Genomic DNA, 21840 nt, shown 5'->3' on the forward strand with positions numbered 1-21840 from the left:
CAAAAGTCTCAAGGATTTTACAAATGGGAAGGGAACCCTCAAAGATAATCTAGACCAGTCCTCAAAAATGATTATCTAGATGATCTATGGGGACCCCATAGATCATCTAGACTAACCCTCAAAGTCTCAAAGATTCTATGAATGGGAAGGGGACCTCCAAAGTTCATCTAGACTGACCCTCAAAGTCTCAAAAAATTTATGAATGGGAAGGAGATTTCCAAAGGTCATCTAAACAGACCCCCGAAGTATCAAGGATGCTATGAATGGGAAGAGGACCTCCGAAGGTAATCTAAACTGACCCCAAAAGTCTCAAGGATTCTCCGAATGGGAAGGGGACCTCCAAAGGTCATCTAAACCAACTCCAAAGTCTCAAGGATTCTACGAATGGGAATGGGACCTCCAAAGATCATCTAAACCAACCCAAAGTCTCAAGGATTCTATGAATGGGAAGTTGATCCCCAAAGGCCATCTAGACTGACCCTAGTCTCAAGGATCCTAAAAATGGGGACTCCCATGGTCTTCTAGAATCCAACCCCCAAAGTGTCATGAATGGAAAGGGACCCCAAATGGAAAAGGGGGTCTCCCAGCATGGAGCAGGGTCTCCTTTGTGGGCTTCCCCTCCAGTTCATAAGCTTCTGTGACTTGAGAGGCATCTCTTGCCACGAAGGGATGGATATACCTGGCCATGCTCTCTCACCTCCAGTCTTGAGTCTGCTCCACCTTTCTTTCCAACTGCTCACCTTCTCTGTTTACTTCCTGGGGATTCTCTCTGATCTGCCTAGCAACAGGCCTACCTGTTGGGTTCTGGCCCCGCCCACATCCTTTCCCTGGGACTCCAAAATCCTCCGAAATGAAGGATTTAAAGAAGAGGTGGAGAGGAAGAGGCAGCAAGTCTCCAGGGCCAGATGAAGGGTATCCAAGGGTATTAAAAGAAGTGGCCGAAGTATTATTTCAGGATCTTTGAGTCAGACTTGATGTCCTTTGGGAATCACTTACCATATATAAGAGTCTATAATGCTTGAGGACTTTGGGAATGGGTGTAGATGACCTTTAGGGTCCCTTCCAATTCACAGCATTCTTGAAACTTTGAGGGTTGGTCTAGATGACCTTTGGGGTCCTCTTTCCATGCACAGAATTCTTGAGACATTTGCAGGTTAGCCTAGATGACTATAGGCGTTCCTTTCCCATTCATAGAAACATTGAGACTTTTGGGGTCAGTTTAGATGACCGTTGGGGGTCCCTTCCCAATCATAGGATCCTTGCAGCTTTGGGGGTAAGTCTAGATTACATTTGGGGGTCCCCCTTCCCATTCATGAAACTTTTTGAGGGTCAGTCTAGATGACATTTAAGGGTACTTCACCATTCACAGGCTCCTTAACACTTTGGGGTTGGTCTAGATGACCTTTGGGGTCCCGTTCCCATTCAGGAGACTTTGGGGAGGTCGGTCTAGATGACCTTTGGGGGTCCCTTTCCCATTCAGGAGACTTTTGAGGGGGGTCTGTCTAGATGACCTTTGGGGGTCCCCTTTCCCATTCATGAGACTTTTGGGGGGTCAGTCTAGATGACATTTGAGGGTCCCTTTCCCATTCAGGAGATTTTGGGGGGGGGGTCAATCTAGATGACCTTTGAGGGTCCCTTTCCCATTCATGAGACTTTTGGGGAGGGGTCGGTCTAGATGACCTTTGTGGTCATCAAAGGTGACCACTAGCCCCAATTCAAGGCAATCACTAGCCCCAATCCAGATGACTTCCCCATTCAGGAGATTTTGGGTATCGGTCTAGATGACCTTTGGGGGTCCCCTTCCCCATTCAGGAGATTTTTGGGGGGTTGGTCTAGATGACCTTTGGGGGTCCCCTTTCCCATTCAGAAGACTTTTGGGGAGGGGTCGGTCTAGATGACCTTTGGGGGTCCCTTTACCATTCAGGAGACTTTTGGGGAGAGGTCGGTCTAGATGCTCTTTGAGGGTCCCCTTTCCCATTCAGGAGACTTTTGGGGAGGGGTCTGTCTAGATGACTTTTGGGGGTCCCCTTTCCCATTCAGAAAACTTTTGGGGGGTCGGTCTAGATGACCTTTGAGGGTCCCTTTCCCATTCAGGAGACTTTTGAGGAGGTCTAGATGACCTTTCCTATTCATGAGACTTTTGGGGGGTCGGTCTAGATGACCTTTGGGGGTACCCTTTCCCATTCAGGAGACTTTTGGGGGGTTGGTCTAGATGTCCTTTGGGGTCCCCTTTCCCATTCCGGAGACTTTTTTGGGGGGACGGTCTAGATGACATTTGAGGGTCCCTTTCCCATTCAGGAAACTTTTTTGGGGGGTCGGTCTAGATGACGTTTGAGGGTCCCTTTCCCATTCATAAGTCGGTTTAGATGACCTTTGGGGGTCCCTCTCCCATTCAGGAAACTTTTTGGGGGGGGGTTGGTCTAGATGACCTTTGAGGGTCCCCTTTCTCCTGACTTTTGGTGTGTCGGTTTAGATGACCTTTGGGGGTCCCCTTTCCCATTCAGGAGATTTTTTGGGGTGTCAGTTTAGATGACCTTTGGGGGTCCCCTTTCCCATTCAGGAGATTTTTGGGGGGGTTGGTCTAGATGATCTTTGGGGGTCTCTTCCCAATTCAGGATACTTTTTTGGGGGGGGTCTAGATGACCTTTCCTATTCATGAGACTTTTGGGGGTCGGTCTAGATGACCTTTGGGGGTCCCGTTTTTTATTCATGAGACTTTGGGGGGGGGGTCGGTCTAGATGACCTTTGGGGGTCCCCTTTCCTATTCAGGAGACTTTTGGGGGGTCTAGATGACCTTTCCTATTCATGAGACTTTTGGGGCTCAGTCTAGATGACCTTTGGGGGTCCCTTTCCCATTCAGAAGACCCTTGAGACTTTGGGGATCCATCTAGATGACCTTTGGGGGAATTCCTTCCAATTGGTGAAATCTTGGGTATTTTTCTGGGGGTTGGTTTGGATGCCCTCTGGGGTTCCTCCGGAGGAAGGGGACCCACCGGGGGAAATCCCCTCCGGCTGCCCGGCGAGGAGGAGTCAGAGGCGGCTGTCCTTTTGCGCCCCCCCGCGGCCGCCGGAGCGAACGGGAGGCGCTGGAGGGAGCCGCCTCTCGCTCCTTTCCCTGCCCACAAAAAGGGGAAGGTCCGCTTTGTTCCCGCGGCCGCCTCCTTCCGTCCCAGCCAAGCCGAGAAGAGAGCCTCCTGGGCGGTCGGGAGGGTCCTTTTCCTCCGGTTCGGCATGAAGGAGGAACCGCGGAGGCCGTCGCTCCGACCGCTGAAGCCTTGAGTCCAAGCCCGGCTGCGGCGGCGCCTCTTTGGGGCCACGAAACAGAAGAGGAAGGGGAGGCGCCGGTCAACTCCCAGCCTCGCCGAGGGGCCGGTCTACCCAGCGTCGGACCGAGGCGTCTAAGGGACTAGTTACTCCATTCCAAGCCGAGGAAGACATCCAAGGGGCGGCTTATTCTCAGGCAAGGAGGCGGTCTACTGACGACTTTAGCAAGGTTCCGGTCTACCAAAGCTTGTTTGAGCTCCCGGTCTACTCGAATTGGATTCAGCCGGTCTACTGAGTATCACACTGAAGGGCTGGCCCACTCTATCTATCCAGGAGCTGGTCTACTCGACTCAAGGGTTGGCCCCTTGTCTTACCAAGGGCCTGGTCTACTCTCTGTACTCCTTGCAGACCCATTTCCCAAGGTCTTGGTGGGCTTTGAGACCCACCATGGCACGGCATCCTAGGGCCACCTAGGAGTCCAAAGGGAAGCTCCACCGCAGGGAAAGGGTCTCCACTATCTCGCTCCTCTCCTGGGGCCACCATGGAGGAGTGGCGGCAGTGTGGGCGCTGGCTCATCGACTGCAAGGTGCTGCCGGCCAACCACCGGGTGGTGTGGCCCTCGGCCGTGGTCTTCGAGCTGGCCCAGGCCCTCCGGGACGGGGTCCTGCTCTGCCAGTTGCTCCACAACCTGGCCCCCGGATCCATCGACCTCAAGGACATCAACTTCCGGCCACAGATGTCCCAGGTGAGTGGGCAGCGGCTTCTCGGGACCACCACTAGGCCGACCCCGGTGACTACTAGCCCTACCGGGGGCAACCACTACCCCAACCTAGGGAATTACTAGCCCCCACCCAGGGCAATCACTAGCCACAACCCAGGTGACTATTAGCCCTACCAAGGGTGACCACTAGCCCCAATTCAAGGCAACCACAACCCCCAACCCAGATGACTATTATCCCTACCACTAGCCCAACTGAGGGGACTACTAGCCCCCACTGAGGGCAACCACTAGCCCCAACCCAGGTGACTATTAGCTCTTATGTGGGCAACCACTAGTCCCAGCCAAGGGCAATTACTAGCCCCAACCCAGGTGACTACTAGTCCTACCAGGGGCAACCACTAGCCCCACTTAGGGGACTACTAGCCCCCATCCAGGGCAATCACTAGCCATAACCCAGGTGACTATTAGCCCTACTGAGGGTGACCACTAGCCCCAACTCAAGGTAACCACTAGCCCCAATCCAGATGACTGTTAGCCCTACCACTAGCCCAACTGAGGGACTACTAGCCCCCATCCACGGCAATCACTAGCCATAACCCAGGTGACTATTAGCCCTACCAAGGGTGGCCACTAGCCCCAACTCAAGGCAACCACTAGCCCCAATCCAGATGACTGTTAGTCTTACCACTAACCCAACTGAGGGGACTACTAGCCCCCACCCAGGGCAACCACTAGCCCCAACCCAGGTGACTATTAGCCCAAACTCATGTAACTATTCGCTCTACCAGGGGCAACCACTAGCCCCAACCAAGGGCAATTGTTAGCCCCAACCCAGGTGACTACTAACCCACCCAGGGCAATCACTAGCCACAACCCAGGTGACTATTAGCCCTACTGAGGGTGACCACTAGCCCAACTCAGGGCAACCACTAGCCCCAACCCAGATGACTGTTAGCCCTACCACTAACCCAACTGAGGGGAATATTAGCCCCCACCCAGGGCAACCACTAACCCCAACCCAGTGACTATTGGCCCAAACTCGAGTAACTATTAGCTCTACCAGGGGCAACCACTAGCCCTGACAAAGTTCCATCATTAGCCCCAACTCAGGTGACTATAAGTCCTACCACTAGCCCAACAGAGGGATCCACTAGCCCCAACCCAGTGCAATCACTATCCCCAACTCAGGTGACTATTAGCCTTACTGGGGCAACTATTAGCCCAATTGAGGGGACCACTAGCATCAGCCCAGATAAATCACTAGCTCCAGCCCAGGTGACAGTTAGCCCAAACTCAGGTGACTACTAGACCCAACACAGGAGGCAACCACTACCCCAACTGAGGGGACTACTAGCCTCAGCCCAGGGAAATCACTAGCCTTATTCCAGGTGACACTTAGCCCTACTGGGGGAAACCACTAGCCCCGACCAAGGGCAATTACTAGCCCAAACTCAGGTGACTATTAGCCCTACTGGGGGAAACCACTAGCCCTGACCAAGGGCAATTACTAGCCCAAACTCAGGTGATTATTAGCCCTACTAGGCATAACCACTAGCCCAATTGAGGGGCATACTAGCCCCAACCAAGGACAATCACTACCTCCAACCAAGAGCAATTACTAGCCCCAACCCTGGTGATTATTAGCCTTATTAGGAGCAACCACTAGCCCAACTGAGGGGACTACTAGCCTCATCCCAGAGCTATCACTAACCCCAACCTGGTGACTATTAGCCCTACCACTAGCCCAACTGAGGGGGCCACTAGCCCCAACACAGGGCAACCACTAGCCCACCTGAGGGGACTACTAGCCTCATCCCAGAGCAATCGCGAATCCCAACCAGGTGACTATTAGTCCTACCACTAGCCCAACTGAGGGGGCCACTAGCCCCAACACAGGGCAACCACTAGCCCAATTGAGGGGAATACTAGCCTCATCCGAGAGCTATCACTAACCCCAACCCAGGTGACTATTAGTCCTACCACTAGCCCAACTGAGGGGGCCATTAGCCCCAACACAGGGCAACCACTTAGCCCCAACCCAGATGTCTACTAGCCCAAACTCAGGTGGCCACTACTGCCAATTGAGGTGACCACTGGCCCCAACAGAGATGACCATTAGCCTTCCTAGGGGCAACTGCTAGCCCAATCAAGGTGACTACTGGCCCCTACCGAGGCCATTTTTAGCCCCGACCCACTAATCCCAACCCAGCGTAGTGGAAATGCACCTTTGAGCCCGGAAAGCCATCTTCGGCCGGAACGTGGAATGGAAAGGCAACCACGATCCCCCTCTCCCCCCAAACCCTTGTTCTCTCTTGCATGACGAACCTTTAATGAGAGAGCTAATCCCCGCTTTGTCCCCGGCCTTCCTTTTGAATTACTGTTTTGCTAATGTCTTTAACAGCTCGGGCGGCCAAAGGGAACCATTTATTCAAAAGGTCGCAAACAGATTGCGACGTTAATTGCGCCGGCTTTGCCTTGTCTGCCGCAGCAGATTGCGCCGGGGCTCTTCAGCCCCTTTCCATCTAGGAATATGTTATGGGAAGCCTCTTCGTTGGCATAATGGCAATAACACAGTGCGTCTACATTGTGGAGCTGATGCAGTTTGGTATCACTTGGACTGCTTTGCCTCAGGGCAGTCGGATCCTGGGAGATGTAGTTCGACAACATCTTTAGCCTTGTTGGCCAAACTATAGCTCTCCCAATGCCACAGCGTTGAGCCAAATGGTACCAAACTGTGTAGAACTACAATATTGTCTTGAGTCCCGAGCAAATTGTATATTGGGTTGCTGTGAGTTTTCCAGGCTGTATGGCCATGTTCCAGAAGCATTCTCTCCTGACGTTTTACCCACGTCTAATTGTTTGTTTGTTTGTTTTTAATGACACGATAAATAAATACCCACATCTGATTCCAGACAAGACACAATCAGGGCCAGCTAACACCTCCCAACAAAGGATTCCGCCCCAGGCAGGAAGCAGCCAAACTTTGAAGCTGTAAGGGTATTCAGTGCTAATTAAGGTGATCAATGGCAACATTCACATTTGCCTCCAACAGACAAGAGTTCTTTCTCCCACCCTGGACATCATTCCACAGATACATAAACCCCACTTGCCTAGTTTCAGGCAGGAAGCAGCCAGGCTTTGAAGCTGCAAGGCTATTCAGTGCTAAACAAGCTGGCCAATGGCGACATTCATTTGCCTCCAGCAGGCAAGAGTTCTTTCTCCCACCCTGGACATCATTCCACAGATATATAAACCACATTTGCCTAGATTTGGGCAGGAAGGGACTCGGTGCGGCTTACATGAGGCCATGCCCATCATTTGCCTAGATTTAGGTAGGAAGCAGCCAGGCTTTGAAGCTGCAAGGCTATTCGGTGCTAATCAAGCTGGCCAATGGCGACATTCGCACTTCCCTCCAGCAGACAAGAGTTCTTTCTTCCACCCTGGACATCATTCCACAGATATATAAACCCCACTTGCCTAGTTTCATGCATGAAGCAGCCAGGCTTTGAAGCTGCAAGGCTATTCAATGGTAATCAAACTGTCCAGTTGCGTCATTTGCACTTGGCTCCAGCAGGCAAGAGTTCTTTCTTCCACCCTGGACATCATTACACAGATATATAAACCACACTTGCCTAGTTTCAGGCAGGAAGCAGCCGGGCTTTGAAGCTGCAAGGCTATTCAGTGATAATCAAGCTGGCCAATGGCAACATTCGCACTTGCCTCCAGCAGGCAAGAGTTCTTTCTCCCACCCTGGACATCATTCCACAGATATATAAACATCGCACTTGACTCCAGCAGACAAGTTTCACAGATATATAAACCACATTTGCCTAGATTCAGGTAGGAAGCAACCAGGCTTTGCAGCTGCAAGGCTACTAGTTACTCAATTGGCAATGTTCACACTTGCTTCAAACGGACCAGGATCTTTTCTCCCACCCTGGATATTATTCCACAGGGATGTATACATTCCACTTGCCTCACTTCCAACAGACCTCTGAGGATGCCATTAGCCACAGGTGCAGGCAAAACATCAGGAGAGAATGCTACTGGAACATGGCCACGCAGGCCGAAAAACTCACAGCAACCCATTGTTTGCCTGTTGGGTCTATTAACGTTGTATCTAGCATTTCGGTTGCGAAACTAAAAAACACTCAAGGCAACTAATGGTAACACATTGCTTTTGTTTTGTTTTGTTCGGATTTGGGGTATTTTCTTGTTTATTTTCATTTTAATGGCTTGCAAAATGTAATCAAAAGTGGCCATTTTTCTAAAAGCTACATCTCCCTTCCGTTGGGTGCCTCTTCACTGCAGAATGAATGAATGCAGGTGGAGAGCACTGGCTTAATATGATAGAGTCCTGGGAATTATAGTTTGCCAAGGCCCAAAGCATGTTGATACCTCTTTGTACTACCAGGTTCCCATCGCGGTCAGTGTCTGTTTCGGCGGCACAAATGCAGGTGGAGAGTCCTGGCTCAATACAAAGGAGTCCTGGGAATTATAGTTTGCCAAAGCCCAACGCATGTTGATACTTCTCCATACTACCAGGATCCCATTGTGATCAGCGGCCGTTGTGTCATGGCTGCAGGTGGAGAGTCCTGGCTCAATACAATGGAGTCCTAGGAATTATAGTTTGCCAAGGCCCAAAGCATGTCGATACCTCTTTGTACTACCAGGATCCCGTTGTGGTCAGTGACTGTTTCAGTGACACAACTGCAGGTGGAGAGTCCTGGCTCAATATGATGGAGTCCTGGGAATTATAATTTTCCAAGGCCTAGAGCATGTTGACACCTCTTTGTACTACCAGGATCCCAACGTGGTCAGTGTCCGTTTCGGCAACATGAATGCAGATGGAGAGCACTGGCTCAATACAATGGGGTCCTGGGAGTTGTAGTTTGCCAAGGGCCCAAAACATGTTGATACCTCTCCATACTACCTAGATCCAATCACAGTCAGCATTCGTTTTGGCTCAATACGATTGAGTCCTGGGAATTATAGTTTGCCAAGGCCCAAAGCATGTTGATACCTCTCCATACTATCAGGTTCCCATCGCAGTCAGTGTCTGTTTTGGCACCACAAATGCAGGTGGAGAGCCCTGGCTGAATACAATGGAGTCCTGGGAGTTGTAGTTTGCCAAAGCCCAAAGCATGTTGATACCTCTTTGTACTACCAGAATCCCATTGTGATCAGCAGCCGTTTTGGTGGCATGACTGCAGGTGGAGAGTCCTGGCTCAATACAATGGAAGCCTGGGAATTATAGTTTGCCAGGGCCCAAAGCATGTTGATACCTCTCCGTACTACAACTCTCCAGATCCCATAATGGTCAGTGGTTGTTTTGGTGGCACAAATACAGATGTAGAGCCCTGGCTCAATATGATGGAGTCCTGGGAATTATAGTTTGCCAAGGCCCAAAGCATGTTGATACCTCTCTGTACCACAACTACCAGCTTCCCATCATGGTCAGCTTCCATTTCAGCAGCACCAAACTGCATCAATTTGGCCATGCAAAAGCCAAAGACCTTGGCAAACTACAACTCCCAGGATCCCACCGCATTGAGCTGTTGGAGTTCAAGTTACTACCAAACTGCATCCATTCCGCAGTATGGAATACGAGGCCATTGCGAGCGAATGCTGCATCGCCAACTTCGCGGCGATGCGGCAAAGAGACGCTGCAAGATTCATGGCCGAGAGATGGAAGCGCTTTGGATAATGAATGAGGCTGGCTGAGTCGTTGCTGCGTTGCCGCGTCGAATTGCGTATCTGCGAGGCACGGTTATTTGGCTCATCGCCTTCTTTGATTCCCTCTTTTGCCCTGGAAGATCCTTCCATTTCGACCCTCCAAAAAGGGGGCTGTCAGTGGGACTTTCGAGTCTAAAAATACAACCAGAGTTCAAGCCGAACTACACCGGATCTTGCAGTCTGCGCTTGCATTTGCATGCCCGCTTCCTCTCTCTTCCTCTGTGTTCTTTACATATATATTTTGCATAAGTCTGCTTTTTTGGCCCGTTGGGTAGGGAGGAATCAGGAACGAGAAGTTTCGCTTCACTGCCCCATAAACTCATGTTTAAATCTAGAGACTTCGAGCCAATCGTTGACATATAGAAACCCGGAGCAATGTGAGCCCTGCCATGTCAACAGAATGACCCTCGACTTATAGTTTCCTGAACTTCGGCTCTTTTGCTTGTCCATCTTTCCTATCCTTCTTGCATTGCTTTGGCCAGAACTGGACGCAGGGTTATGACAAGTGAGGTCTCACCGAAGCAGAAGAGAATGGGACTAGGACTTCCCTTGATCTAGATCAGTGGTCAGAATCAGAGTTGGAAGAGACCTCATGGGCCATCCAGTCCAACCTCATTCTGCCAAAAAGCAGGAAAATCACATTCAAAGCACCCCTGACAGAGGGCCATCCAGCTTTTGCTTAAAAGCCTCCAAAGAAGGAGCCTCCACCACACTCCAGGGCAGAGAGTTCCACTGCTGAACAGCTTTTTAAACAACCTTTTTTATGCTGCGACCCGACCCCTCAGGGCCGGGCTCTTCGCCCAATTTTATCTCCATGTAAACCAGTATTTCTCAACTTTCCTAATGCCACAACCCCTTGATACAGTTCCTCGTGTTGTGGTGACCAACCTTCCTAATGCCACGGCCCCTTAATACAGTTCCTCGTGTCGTGGTGACCAACCTTCCTAATGCCACGGCCCCTTAATACAGTTCCTCGTGTCGTGGTGACCCCCAACCATAACATTATTTTCATTGCTACTTCCATAACTGTAATTTTCCTCCTTTTATGAATCGTTATGTAAATATCTGATATGCAAGATGTATTTTCATTCACTCGACCAAATTTGGCACAAATACCCAATACACCTAAATTTGAATACTGGTGGGGTGGGGAGAGGGATTGAATCTGTCATTTGGGAGTTATAGTTGCTGAGAATTATAGTTTGCCTGCAATCAAAGAGCATTCTGAGGTCCACCCACAATAGAATTGGGCCAAACATCCCACATACAATCCCCATGCCTTGAAGGGGCATGCTAGGGGTGATTTTTTTTTGCTATTTGGAAGTTGTAGTTGCCGGGATTTATAGTTCACCTGCAATTAAAGAGCATTCTGAGCTCCACCAATGATTGAATTGAACAAAACTTGGCACACAGAGCTCCCATGGCCCACAGGAAATACTGTAAGGGTTTGGTGGGCACACCTAGCTCCAGCAGACAAGAGTTCTTTGTCCCACCCTGGTCATTCAACAGATATATAAACCCATTTTCCTACTTCCAACAGACCTCACTACCTCTGAGGATGCTTGGCGAAACGTCAGGAGAGAATGCCTCTAGACCAGTGGTTCTCAACCTTCCTAATGCCGCGACCCCTTAATACAGTTCCTCATGTTGTGATGACCCCAACCATAACCCTAACATTATGAATCGCCATGTAAATAATGATCTGCAGGATGTATTTTCATTCACTGGAGCAAATTTGGCACAAATACCCAGTATGCCCAAATCTGAATACTGGTGGAGTTGGCGGGGGTGGGGGGTGGGGTGGGTGGGTGTATTTTGTCATTTGGGAGTTGTAGTTGCTGGGATTTACAGTTAACCTGCAAAGAAATAGCATTCTGAACCCCACCAACAATGGAATTGAACCAAAGTTGGCACACAGAACTCCCATGACCAACAGAAAATACTGGAAGGGTTTGGTGGGCATTGACCTTGAGTTTGGGAGTTGTGGTTCACCTACATCCAGAGAACACTGTAGACTCAAACGCTGATAGATCTGGACCAAACTTGGCACAAATACTCAATATGCCCAAATGTAACCACTGGTTGAGTTTGGGGAAAATAGGCCTTGGCATTTGGGAGTTGTAGTTGCTGGGATTTAGAGTTAATCTACAATCAAAGAGCATTCTGAACTCCACCAACAATAGATTTGACCCAAACTTAGCACTCAGAACTCCCATGACCAACAGAAAATACAGGAAGTGTTTGGTGGACATTGACTTTGAGTTTGGGAGTTGTAGTTCACCTACATCTAGAGAGCACTGTGGATTTGAACCCAGCTTGGCACACAGAACTCCCATGACCAACAGAAAATACTGGAAGTGTTTGGTAGGCATTGACCTTGAGTTTTAGAGTTGTAGTTCACCTACATCCAGAGAGCACTGTGATGGATCTGGAGAAAACCTGGCACAACTACTCAATATTCCCAAATGTGGACACTGGTGGAGTGTGAAAATAGAACTTGACATTTGGGAGTTGTAGTTGCTGGGATTTATAGTTCACCCACAATCAAAGAGCATTCTGAACCCCACCAACGATAGAATTGGGCCCAACTTCCCACACAGGACCCCTGAAGTGACTCGCTGATGCGAACCTCCGCCAGCCTCGCATCCTCTCCCTCACCAGGCTGCCATGCGCCGAGCATGCATATAATATATGCATGCCAAGTTTGGTTCAGATCCATCATTGTTTGGGTTCATAATGCACTCTGGATGTAGGTGAACTACAACTACTCTGAGCGTTCAAGTGGCACAAAACTAAACTAAATCCACTGTTGAAGCACCCAATATTTCATTGCGATGTTGCTCTATGCGTCACTACGTGATTCCAAGGGTTGTTTGGGGTCCTTTTTGCATCGAAATCTATGGAACGAAGACATCGCCAGCGAACAGGCATGGAAGTCGGTGCAGAAGCCAAGGAAGAAAACTGGTTCTCTTCTTCCTTCCTTTCCTTTTTTTTCTCCCCACGGACAAAGGGTCTTTTTGTCCGGTATTTCCATCTTGCGCTGAGATGGCCGTTTTTCATTCGGCGAGCTGGAAAATATGTGCCGCGGCCTTGTGGTCTCTCTAATTTTAATCCCAACGAGAGCTAATCTCTCGAGTGACGCTCCATAGATCTAATCGTATGCATCGGAGAGTGTTGTCCTCATGCAGGGATTGGAACTTTTTCCTCATTGGCACGTTAAAAGTGTTCGCATTGAACCACGGCACTTACAGTGGTGCCAAACTGCATTCATTCTATACTATTGATGCACCTATAGAGCAAGAAGTTGATAGCCTAATATTTTTATTTATTTATTACTATCTTGGGAACTTGGGTTATTTGAAAAAGTCAAAATGCCCAAGGTGAACTACAACTCCCATCATGGCAGGTTAACCCCCAGAAATTCCATCAGTATGTAAAATTTGTTACGTTGGGCAAGTTTGCTCTAGAGATATCATGGGTGGGTTCAGTGTGTCTGTCTGGCTGTAGGGGGAACTACAACTCCCACTGTCAACAATATAAAATCACAATAATTTAAACACAAGAAAATAAATCACAGTGTGCAGAGCCGACAACAAGGATTAAAAGTTTAAAATCATGGTGAATTTGTTTACAAAAGTCTTGTCTTCTATCTTCAAACTCATTTAATTCTGAACCTGACAAATCATCCTCAGAAGACGGTTTCTTAGAGAAAGACTGCTTTGGGCCTCTCCCAGGAATGTGACCTTGGGAAGGATTCTTCAATTAGTCGTCGGACTAATTGAAGCTTCCGGACCGTCTTCAAAGGCAACCTCACGTAGAGAGTGTTGCAGTAGTCTATACGGGATGTAAACAGAGCGTGGACTACCGTGGCCAAGTCAGACTTCCCAAGGTACGGGCGCAGCTGGCACACATGTTTTAACTGTGCGAATGGTCCCCTGGTCACCGCTGAGACCTGAGGTTCCAGGCTCAGAGATGAGTTCAGGATTTTATTTATCGTGTCAGGCAACCGAACAGTTGTATTACATTTTTGACAGAATAAACAAACAAACATACAAAAGACACAGAGTTTGCAAGCTTGGTAGTTGATTAAATGTCCTTTGACCAGTATCTGGCCACTTGGAGTGCCTCTGGTGTTGCTGCAAGAAGGTCCTCCATTGTGCATGTGGCAGGGCTCAGGCTGCATTGCAGCAGGTGGTCAGTGGTTTCCTCTTCTCCACACTCGCATGTTGTGGATTCCACTTTGTGGCCCCATTTCTGAAGGTTGGCGCTGCATCTCGTGGTGCCGGAGCGCAGTCTGTTCAGCACCTTCCAAGTCGCCCAGTTTTCTGTGTGCCCAGGGGGGAGTCTCTCATCTGGTATCACCCATGGATTGAGGTGCTGGGTTTGAGCCTGCCACTTTTGGACTCTTGCTTGCTGAGGTGTTCCAGCGAGTGTCTCTGTAGATCTTAGCAAACTATTTCTAGATTTAAGCCGTTGACGTACTGGCTGATACCCAAACACGGGATGAGCTGGAGATGTCTCTGCCTTGGTCCTTTCACTATTGGCTGCTACTTCCCGGCGGATGTCAGGTGGTACAATAGCGGCTAAAGAGTGTGATTTCTCCAGTGGTGTAGGGCGCAGACACCCCGTGATAATGCAGCATGTCTCATTAAGAGTTACATCCACTGTTTTAGCGTGGTGAGATGTGTTCCACGCTGGGCATGCATACTCAGCAGCAGAGCATGCAAGGGCAGATGTCTTCACTGTGTCTGGTTGTGATCCCCAGATTGTGCCAGTCAGCTTTCGTATGATATTTTTTCTAGCACCCACTTTTTACTTGATGTTCAGGCAGTGCTTCTTGTAGGTCAGGGCACGGTCCAGAGTGACTCCCAGGTATTTGGGTGCACTGCAATGCTCCAGTGGGATTCCTTCCCAGGTGATCCTCAGAGCTCGGGATGCTTCTCTGTTCTTGAGATGAAAGGCACATGTCTGCGTTTTAGATGGATTAGGGATCAGCTGGTTTCCCCTGTAATAGGCAGTAAGGGCACCTAGAGCTTCGGAGAGCTTCTGTTCAACCATCTCAAAGCTCCCTGCTTAAGCAGTAATGGCATGATCATCAGCATAGATCAAACTCTCTGTCCCTTCTGGCAGTGGCTGGTCATTTGTCTAAATGTTAAATATTGATGGAGCAAGCATGCTCTTCTGTTTTCACCATTTGCTTCTCTGACCCTGGAACTCAACAAAAAGCTCCTGTTTCGTAGCAGAGTTCCTATGAAGCAGGTGAAGTGGTAGTCCTTTGTGGTATTATAAAACCTGACAAATCATCCTCAAGACAGTTTCTCAGAGAAAGCCCGCTGAAGGCCTCTCCCAGGAATGTGACCTTGGGAATCTGCAGGAAAAGCACTCCGTTCATGAGAGGCCTTGGGCTTCTAAGCAAACAAGGAAAACCATCATCCCCACTGACATCAGACACCATCACAGGCTGAACTACAACAGCCACAACGACGCTGAGAGTGTACTGCACAGATGTGTCCGCTCTTCTCTGCCGGCCATCATATTAGCATCGACCCAAAGGTAGATTAATGCGCCACCTGACCAGGGCTTGCGAGCATTTATTTTGTGCTCCTTCTCGCCGCAGCATTATCTTTCCCCCAATAACAGCCGTCCGGGAAATTCCTGGGGGGATTTGTAGCAAATTTGTCGCGTCCCCTTGAAGATAATCTGCTCGCATGCAGTTGTATCAGGAAGGGAGGAAAAGGTAATGAGAAGTGGGTCCCGGGAGGAAACCGCCGACCAGGAATTAAACCAGGCGCTCCACTGAATGGCGTCGCATTCCGGAGGCTTTCTAGTAACACATTTAAATATTGCCTGTTCCGTGCATCCTGGAGACAGAGATAAAGTGACATGGAAGGCGTGCCTTTTCTGACTATGTTCATAATGGAAATTACATGAATCAGTGCCATTGTTGGAGCGTCAGCTTATGGTTCCAGGGGTTAGGGGTTTATCTCTACACTGTCGAATTAATCCAGGTTGACGCTGCTTGAACTGCACTTGTTCAATGCTCGGGAATCCTGGGAGTTGTAGTTTTACTTGAGCCTTCTCTGCCAAAGAGTGCCGGAGCCTCTTAAAAATACAACTCCCAGGATTCTGTTTGAGCCCACTCGAACTGCTCTGGCTCAATGCTATACATTCATGGGAGTTGTAGTTTTACAAGGTCTTCTTTGTCCAGAAGTGCCCATGTCTCAACAAACTATAACTCTCAGAAATCAGTTTGACCCCACTCGAACTGCTCTGGCTCAATGTTATAGAATCATGGGAATTGTAGTTTTACAAGGTCTTCAACCTTCTCTGTCCAAAAGCGCCTGTCTTGCCAAACTGCAACTCCCAGGAATCAGTTTGGCCCCACCTGAACTTCCCAGGCTCAGTGCTATGGTATCTTGAGAGTTCTAGTTTTAAAATGTCTTTAACCTTCTCTGTGCAAAAGTGCCTTTGTCTCACCAAACTGCAACTCCCAGGAATTGGTTTGGCCCCACCTGAACTACCCAGGCTCAGTGCTATGGAATCCTGGGAGTTGTAGTTTAACAAGGTCTTTAACCTTCTCTGTGAAAAAGTACCTATGTCTCCCCAAACTACAACTCTTAGGAATCAGTTTGACCCTGGTCGAACTGCCCAGGCTCACTGCTATGGAATCCTGGGAGTTGTAGTTGTACAAGGTCTTTAACCTTCTCTGTGCCAAAGTGCCCATGTCTCACCAAACTACAACTCCCAGGAATCAGTTTGGCCCCACCTGAACTGCCCAGGCTCAGTGCTATGATATCTTGGGAGATGTAGTTTTAAAAGGACTTTAACCTTCTCTGTGCCAAAGTGCCCATGTCTCACCAAACTACAACTCCCAGGAATCAGTTTGGCCCCACCTGAACTTCCCAGGCTCATGATATCTTGGGAGTTGTAGTTTTAAAAGGACTTTAACCTCCTCTGTGCAAAAGTGCCTTTGTCTCACCAAACTACAACTCTTAGGAATCAGTTTGACCTCGGTCGAACTGCCCAGGCTCAGTGCTATGGAATCCGGGGAGTTGTAGTTTAACAAGGCCTAAGAGTGCTGGTGCTTCACCAAACTACAACTCCCAGGATTCCATAGCATTGAGACATGGCTGATAAGAGTGGGGTCAAACTCCATCAAATTTGAGTCAAATCCAAATGAAGGCCAAAGAAAACCTCCTCCGACCCATTGCATGCAGTCCGGCCTTTGTGTGAATCCCACTTCTCCTTTTATATTAGCAGAACGGGAAGGAAGCGAAGCCACAATTCCGACAAACTTCCTTTACATGACTTAGATTTGGACCATCTCAAAAGTTGCTTGGTTTTGCACGGGAATTTTTTGAAAAGTAATTACGGTTGATGGCAAGTTACTGTTACCAATAGGCAAGTTACCGTTACCAAAAGGTATTACGGTTTATGGCAAGTTACCGGTACTCTCTTTCGTTGACGAAAAAACCAACACACCAGAAATTGGTATCTTTAGACTCTTAAACCAGAAGCAGACACTGGCTTTCCAGTAATCGGCAGCATACATTTGCCTCCATTCCCCTTTATCGCAGGCCATAAATCTTGAAACTATCTCAGCCACGAATCTGCCTTGCTTCCTCGGCCCTTATTACGTCTAATCGGATAGAAGTGTCAAAACGAAGGGTCATAAACGAGGTTTTCCTTTCCAGCCGAGGAGCCTCTCCCCGCCCCCGGGGCCATGTTCTCATCTCCAAACGGGCTTGAGCCAATTTCCTCTTGGACGCGGCTTCTCCCATGAAGCGAACCAGCTGTTGTTGACCGGTCAATAATATTCTCGGGTGAGCTAAGCCAGGCTTAGGTCTAATGCGGGATCCTAATTTGCGAGACGGAGATAAACATTTTCCCTCCTCCGCCTTCTTCTCCGCTCTCTTCAGCGAACAAAGGCAAACCGTGCTGATGGGTTTGCTTGGGAACGGATGGAGAAAACGCCTTCGAGCAAGTTGATAGGAAACATCAAACCAAAGCTAGGTATCGTTGCCATTTCTATTTTCCTTGGGCTATCCTACTTCCGAGGACTTTATTGCACAATTATCACAATTGTGTCTCAACCATTGGATAGGTCCCCACCAGATGTGTCCCCACTAGTGGGATAGCGCAAGGAAAATAGAAATGCAAGTGTTGCTGTTTCTATTTTCCTTGGGCTATCCTACTTACGAGGACTTTACTGCACAGTTATCACGATTGTGTCCCCACTATTGGATAGGTCCCCACCAGTAGGATAGCCCAGGAAAATAGAAATGCAAGTGTTGACATTTCTATTTTCCTTGGGCTATCCTACTTGTGAGGACTTTACTGCAGTTATCACGATTGTCTCCCCACCATTGGATAAGTCTCCACCAGATGTGTCCTCATCAGTAGGATAGCCCAGGAAAATAGAAATGCAAGTGTTGACATTTCTATTTTTCTTGGGCTATCCTATTTCCAAGGACTTTACTGCACAGTTATCACGATTGTGTCTCCACCATTAGATAGGTCCCCACCAGATGTGTCCCCACCAGTAGGATAGCCAAAGGAAAATAGAAATGCAGGTGTTGGCATTTCTATTTTCCTTGGGCTATCCTACTTCCGAGGAATTTACTGCATAGTTATCACGATTGTGTCCCTACCATTGGATAGGTCCCCACCAGATGTGTCCCCACTAGTGGGATAGCGCAAGGAAAATAGAAATGCAAGTGTTGCCGTTTCTATTTTCCTTGGGCTATCCTACTTACGAGGACTTTACTGCACAGTTATCACGATTGTGTCCCCACCATTGGATAGGTCCCCACCAGTAGGATAGCCCAGGAAAATAGAAATGCAAGTGTTGACATTTCTATTTTCCTTGGGCTATCCTACTTGTGAGGACTTTACTGCAGTTATCACGATTGTCTCCCCACCATTGGATAAGTCTCCACCAGATGTGTCCCCATCAGTAGGATAGCCCAGGAAAATAGAAATGCAAGTGTTGACATTTCTATTTTTCTTGGGCTATCCTATTTCCAAGGACTTTACTGCACAGTTATCACGATTGTGTCTCCACCATTGGATAGGTCCCCACCAGATGTGTCCCCACCAGTAGGATAGCCAAAGGAAAATAGAAATGCAGGTGTTGGCATTTCTATTTTCCTTGGGCTATCCTACTTCCGAGGAATTTACTGCATAGTTATCACGATTGTGTCCCTACCATTGGATAGGTCCCCACCAGATGTGTCCCCACCAATAGGGTAGCCCAAGGAAAATAGAAACGCAAGTGTTTGCATTTCTATTTTCCTTGGGCTATCGTATTTCTGAGAACATTATTGCACAGTTATCACGATTGTGTCCCCACCATTGGATAGGTCCCCACCAGATGTGTCACCACCAGTAGGATAGCCTAAGGAAAGTAGAAACACAGGTGTTGGCATTCCTATTTTCCTTGGGCTATCCTACTTCCGAGGACTTTACTGCACAGTTATCACGATTGTGTCCCCACCATTGGATAGGTCCCCACCAGTAGGATAGCCCAGGAAAATAGAAATACAAGTGTTGCCGTTTCTATTTTCCTTGGGCTATCCTACTTCCGAGGACTTTACTGCACAGTTATCACGATTGTGTCCCCACCATTGGATAGGTCCCCACCAGTAGGATAGCCCAGGAAAATAGAAACGCAAGTGTTGATATTTCTATTTTCCTTGGGCTATCCTACTTCCGAGGACTTTACTGTACAGTTATCACGATTGTCTCCCCACCATTGGAAAAGTCTCCACCAGATGTGTCCCCATCAGTAGGATAGCCCAGGAAAATAGAAATGCAAGTGTTGACATTTCTATTTTTCTTGGGCTATCCTATTTCCAAGGACTTTACTGCACAGTTATCACGATTGTGTCTCCACCATTGGATAGGTCCCCACCAGATATGTCCCCACCAGTAGGATAGCCAAAGGAAAATAGAAACGCAAGTGTTGGTGTTTCTATTTTCCTTGGACTATCCTATTTCCGGGGACTTTACTACACAGTTATCACAATTATGTCCCCACCGTTGGATAGGTCCCCACCAGATGTGTCCCCACTAGTAGGATAGCCCAAGGAAAATAGAAACGCAAGTGTTGGCATTTCTATTTTCCTTGGGCTATCCTACTTCCGAGGACTTTATTGCACAGTTATCATGATTGCCTCCCCACCATCTCTTTGCGGCAATGCAGTTGTGCAGATTCACCAATCCATAGCCCTGCGATCGTACTTGGACAACTTGCAGAATCCCACTATTCCTTTTTTTAAAATTATTTTTAAAAATATTATTTTATTATTTTATAGAATATTATTTATCTTTCTATTTTTATGATATTATGTATATTTATAATACTCTTGTTTTTTGTTAATATTATTTTTATAATAGTAATATTTCTTATTTATATAATGCAGTTGCAAGATTTCAACATTTTTCTTACTTTGGCATGAACTCGCAATCCCGCTCTCCTGTGTTACCCCTATTTCTTTATTGTTAAATAATAATAATAATAATAATTATTATTATTATTATTATTATATTTTATAATATTATAATATTATAATATAGTCCTTTATAGTAATGTTTTTCTTATAATGTTATTTTTTATGATTTATATAGCGCAATTGCAACATTTCAGTATTTTTACTTTGGCGCGCTCTCGTAATCCTGCTCCCCTGTGCTACCCCTATTCCTTTATATTATTATTATTATTATATTTTATAAAATTATTTTATAATGCTCTATGATAATGTTGTTCTTATAATATTATTTTTGATTATTTATATAGCGCAATTGCGTCATTTCAGTATTTTTTGGATCCTGTAGTCAATTTCACATAGATTTGCTTGGAGGACCTTTCCATTCCTCGAGAGATATTCTTTTGAGGAATCTCTAGAACAGGCATGGGCAAACTTGGGTCCTCCAGTTGTTTTGGACTTCAACTCCCACAATTCCTAAGAATTAGGGATTGTGGGAGTTGGAGTCTAAAACATCTGGAGGACCCAAGTTTGCCCATGCCTGCTCTAGAACCTGCAGCAGTATTCTGTGGTCAACTTCTAGTCATGGTTGGCTATGGAGAAACCCTGGAAGACCTAGAGAAAGTCCATAAGATGATTCAGTTCTTCACAGAATCCTATATTCAGGAAATGCATACCTGTGCAACACCAGGCACACATGCTAGTTGATCTGTAGCTATGTCATGCCAACGGGTTTCATGTCTGGACTTGGTTCCCGTCTTAAAGATATCTCCAAGGATTCCAAAACAGGGAATGCTTCTGGACCACCATTTATGGTGGCCCAGTTAGAAACAACAGAAATTAGGAAACATTATACTCTAGTACTGTAGTTGTGTTTCTCTGCAGTTATAATGGATGAGCTTTCCATTCATTTGGCTGGACGAAACTCTAGCAGGAATTGGGGCTTCATCCAAGCTCTCCATCTCATCTGCTCGCTGGCAACCCCAATGCCTTCCTCTTCCAGCCCATTCCTTCTTCCCCTCCTGGCCGTATTCAAGCACCAGCTGCTCCATCTTCTTCCTTTCTCTTTCCACCATCATCTTTGTTTTGTTTTTACCTCTGACAAACAGACGTACCAGTGAAATTTCTCTTTGGCTCGCTGACTTCTCTCTCCATGTGCCGGCGGCGAGATAAGCGGCGTGCCATACATCACCGTCGAAATAGCGCAATGGCGAGATCCTGGCTGCATCCGTCATTACCTTTATCTGCCCAGCCTTTTCCGATCACTTCTGCCTCCTCCCAATCCGCTTTGGATCATGTACGCATTGATATCCCAACACGGCACACTGGGATGCGGATGACGTCGCCATGCAATAATTTCGCATCCATCCGATTGGCATCATTTTCCAAAAGACCCCTGTAGTTTTTGTGCCGGAGGACATCCCGGCCCGTTCGTCGAGGCCTTTGCTCCCCGCTGTTCTTTCCTCTCCGATCGGATTTGCTGCCTTATCACATTTTCCTCGGAAGGAACCTCAGATGTCCCCCACTAGCCGGCTCTGTCGAAATTGCTTAGGATAATATCGCTACCCGCAGAAGTCCTCGGAAAAGAGCCGTTGTGCGCGGGATCACTTTCTGTGGAGAAACCGGCCCGGA

At 47.9% G+C, this 21840-nt stretch overlaps 1 protein-coding gene across 4 annotated transcripts in view; it reads left to right on the forward strand.

Moving 5' to 3' along the window:
• Window positions 1-3064: 3064 nt before the first annotated feature.
• Window positions 3065-21840, forward strand: part of VAV2 (vav guanine nucleotide exchange factor 2) — a 130345-nt gene continuing 111569 nt past the window's right edge. For 3 of the 4 annotated variants that reach the window (XM_067471823.1, XM_060757463.2, XM_060757465.2), the window contains exon 1: window positions 3066-4009. In XM_067471823.1, the coding sequence (XP_067327924.1) occupies window positions 3806-4009 (204 nt within the window). In that variant the 5' untranslated portion in view covers window positions 3066-3805. Of the gene's footprint in view, window positions 4010-21840 lie in introns of all 4 variants that reach the window. The other variant, XM_060757461.2, reaches the window with a different exon arrangement.

Source organism: Anolis sagrei, chromosome 11 (genome assembly GCF_037176765.1).
Source record: "Anolis sagrei isolate rAnoSag1 chromosome 11, rAnoSag1.mat, whole genome shotgun sequence".
Taxonomy (NCBI): domain Eukaryota; kingdom Metazoa; phylum Chordata; class Lepidosauria; order Squamata; family Dactyloidae; genus Anolis; species Anolis sagrei.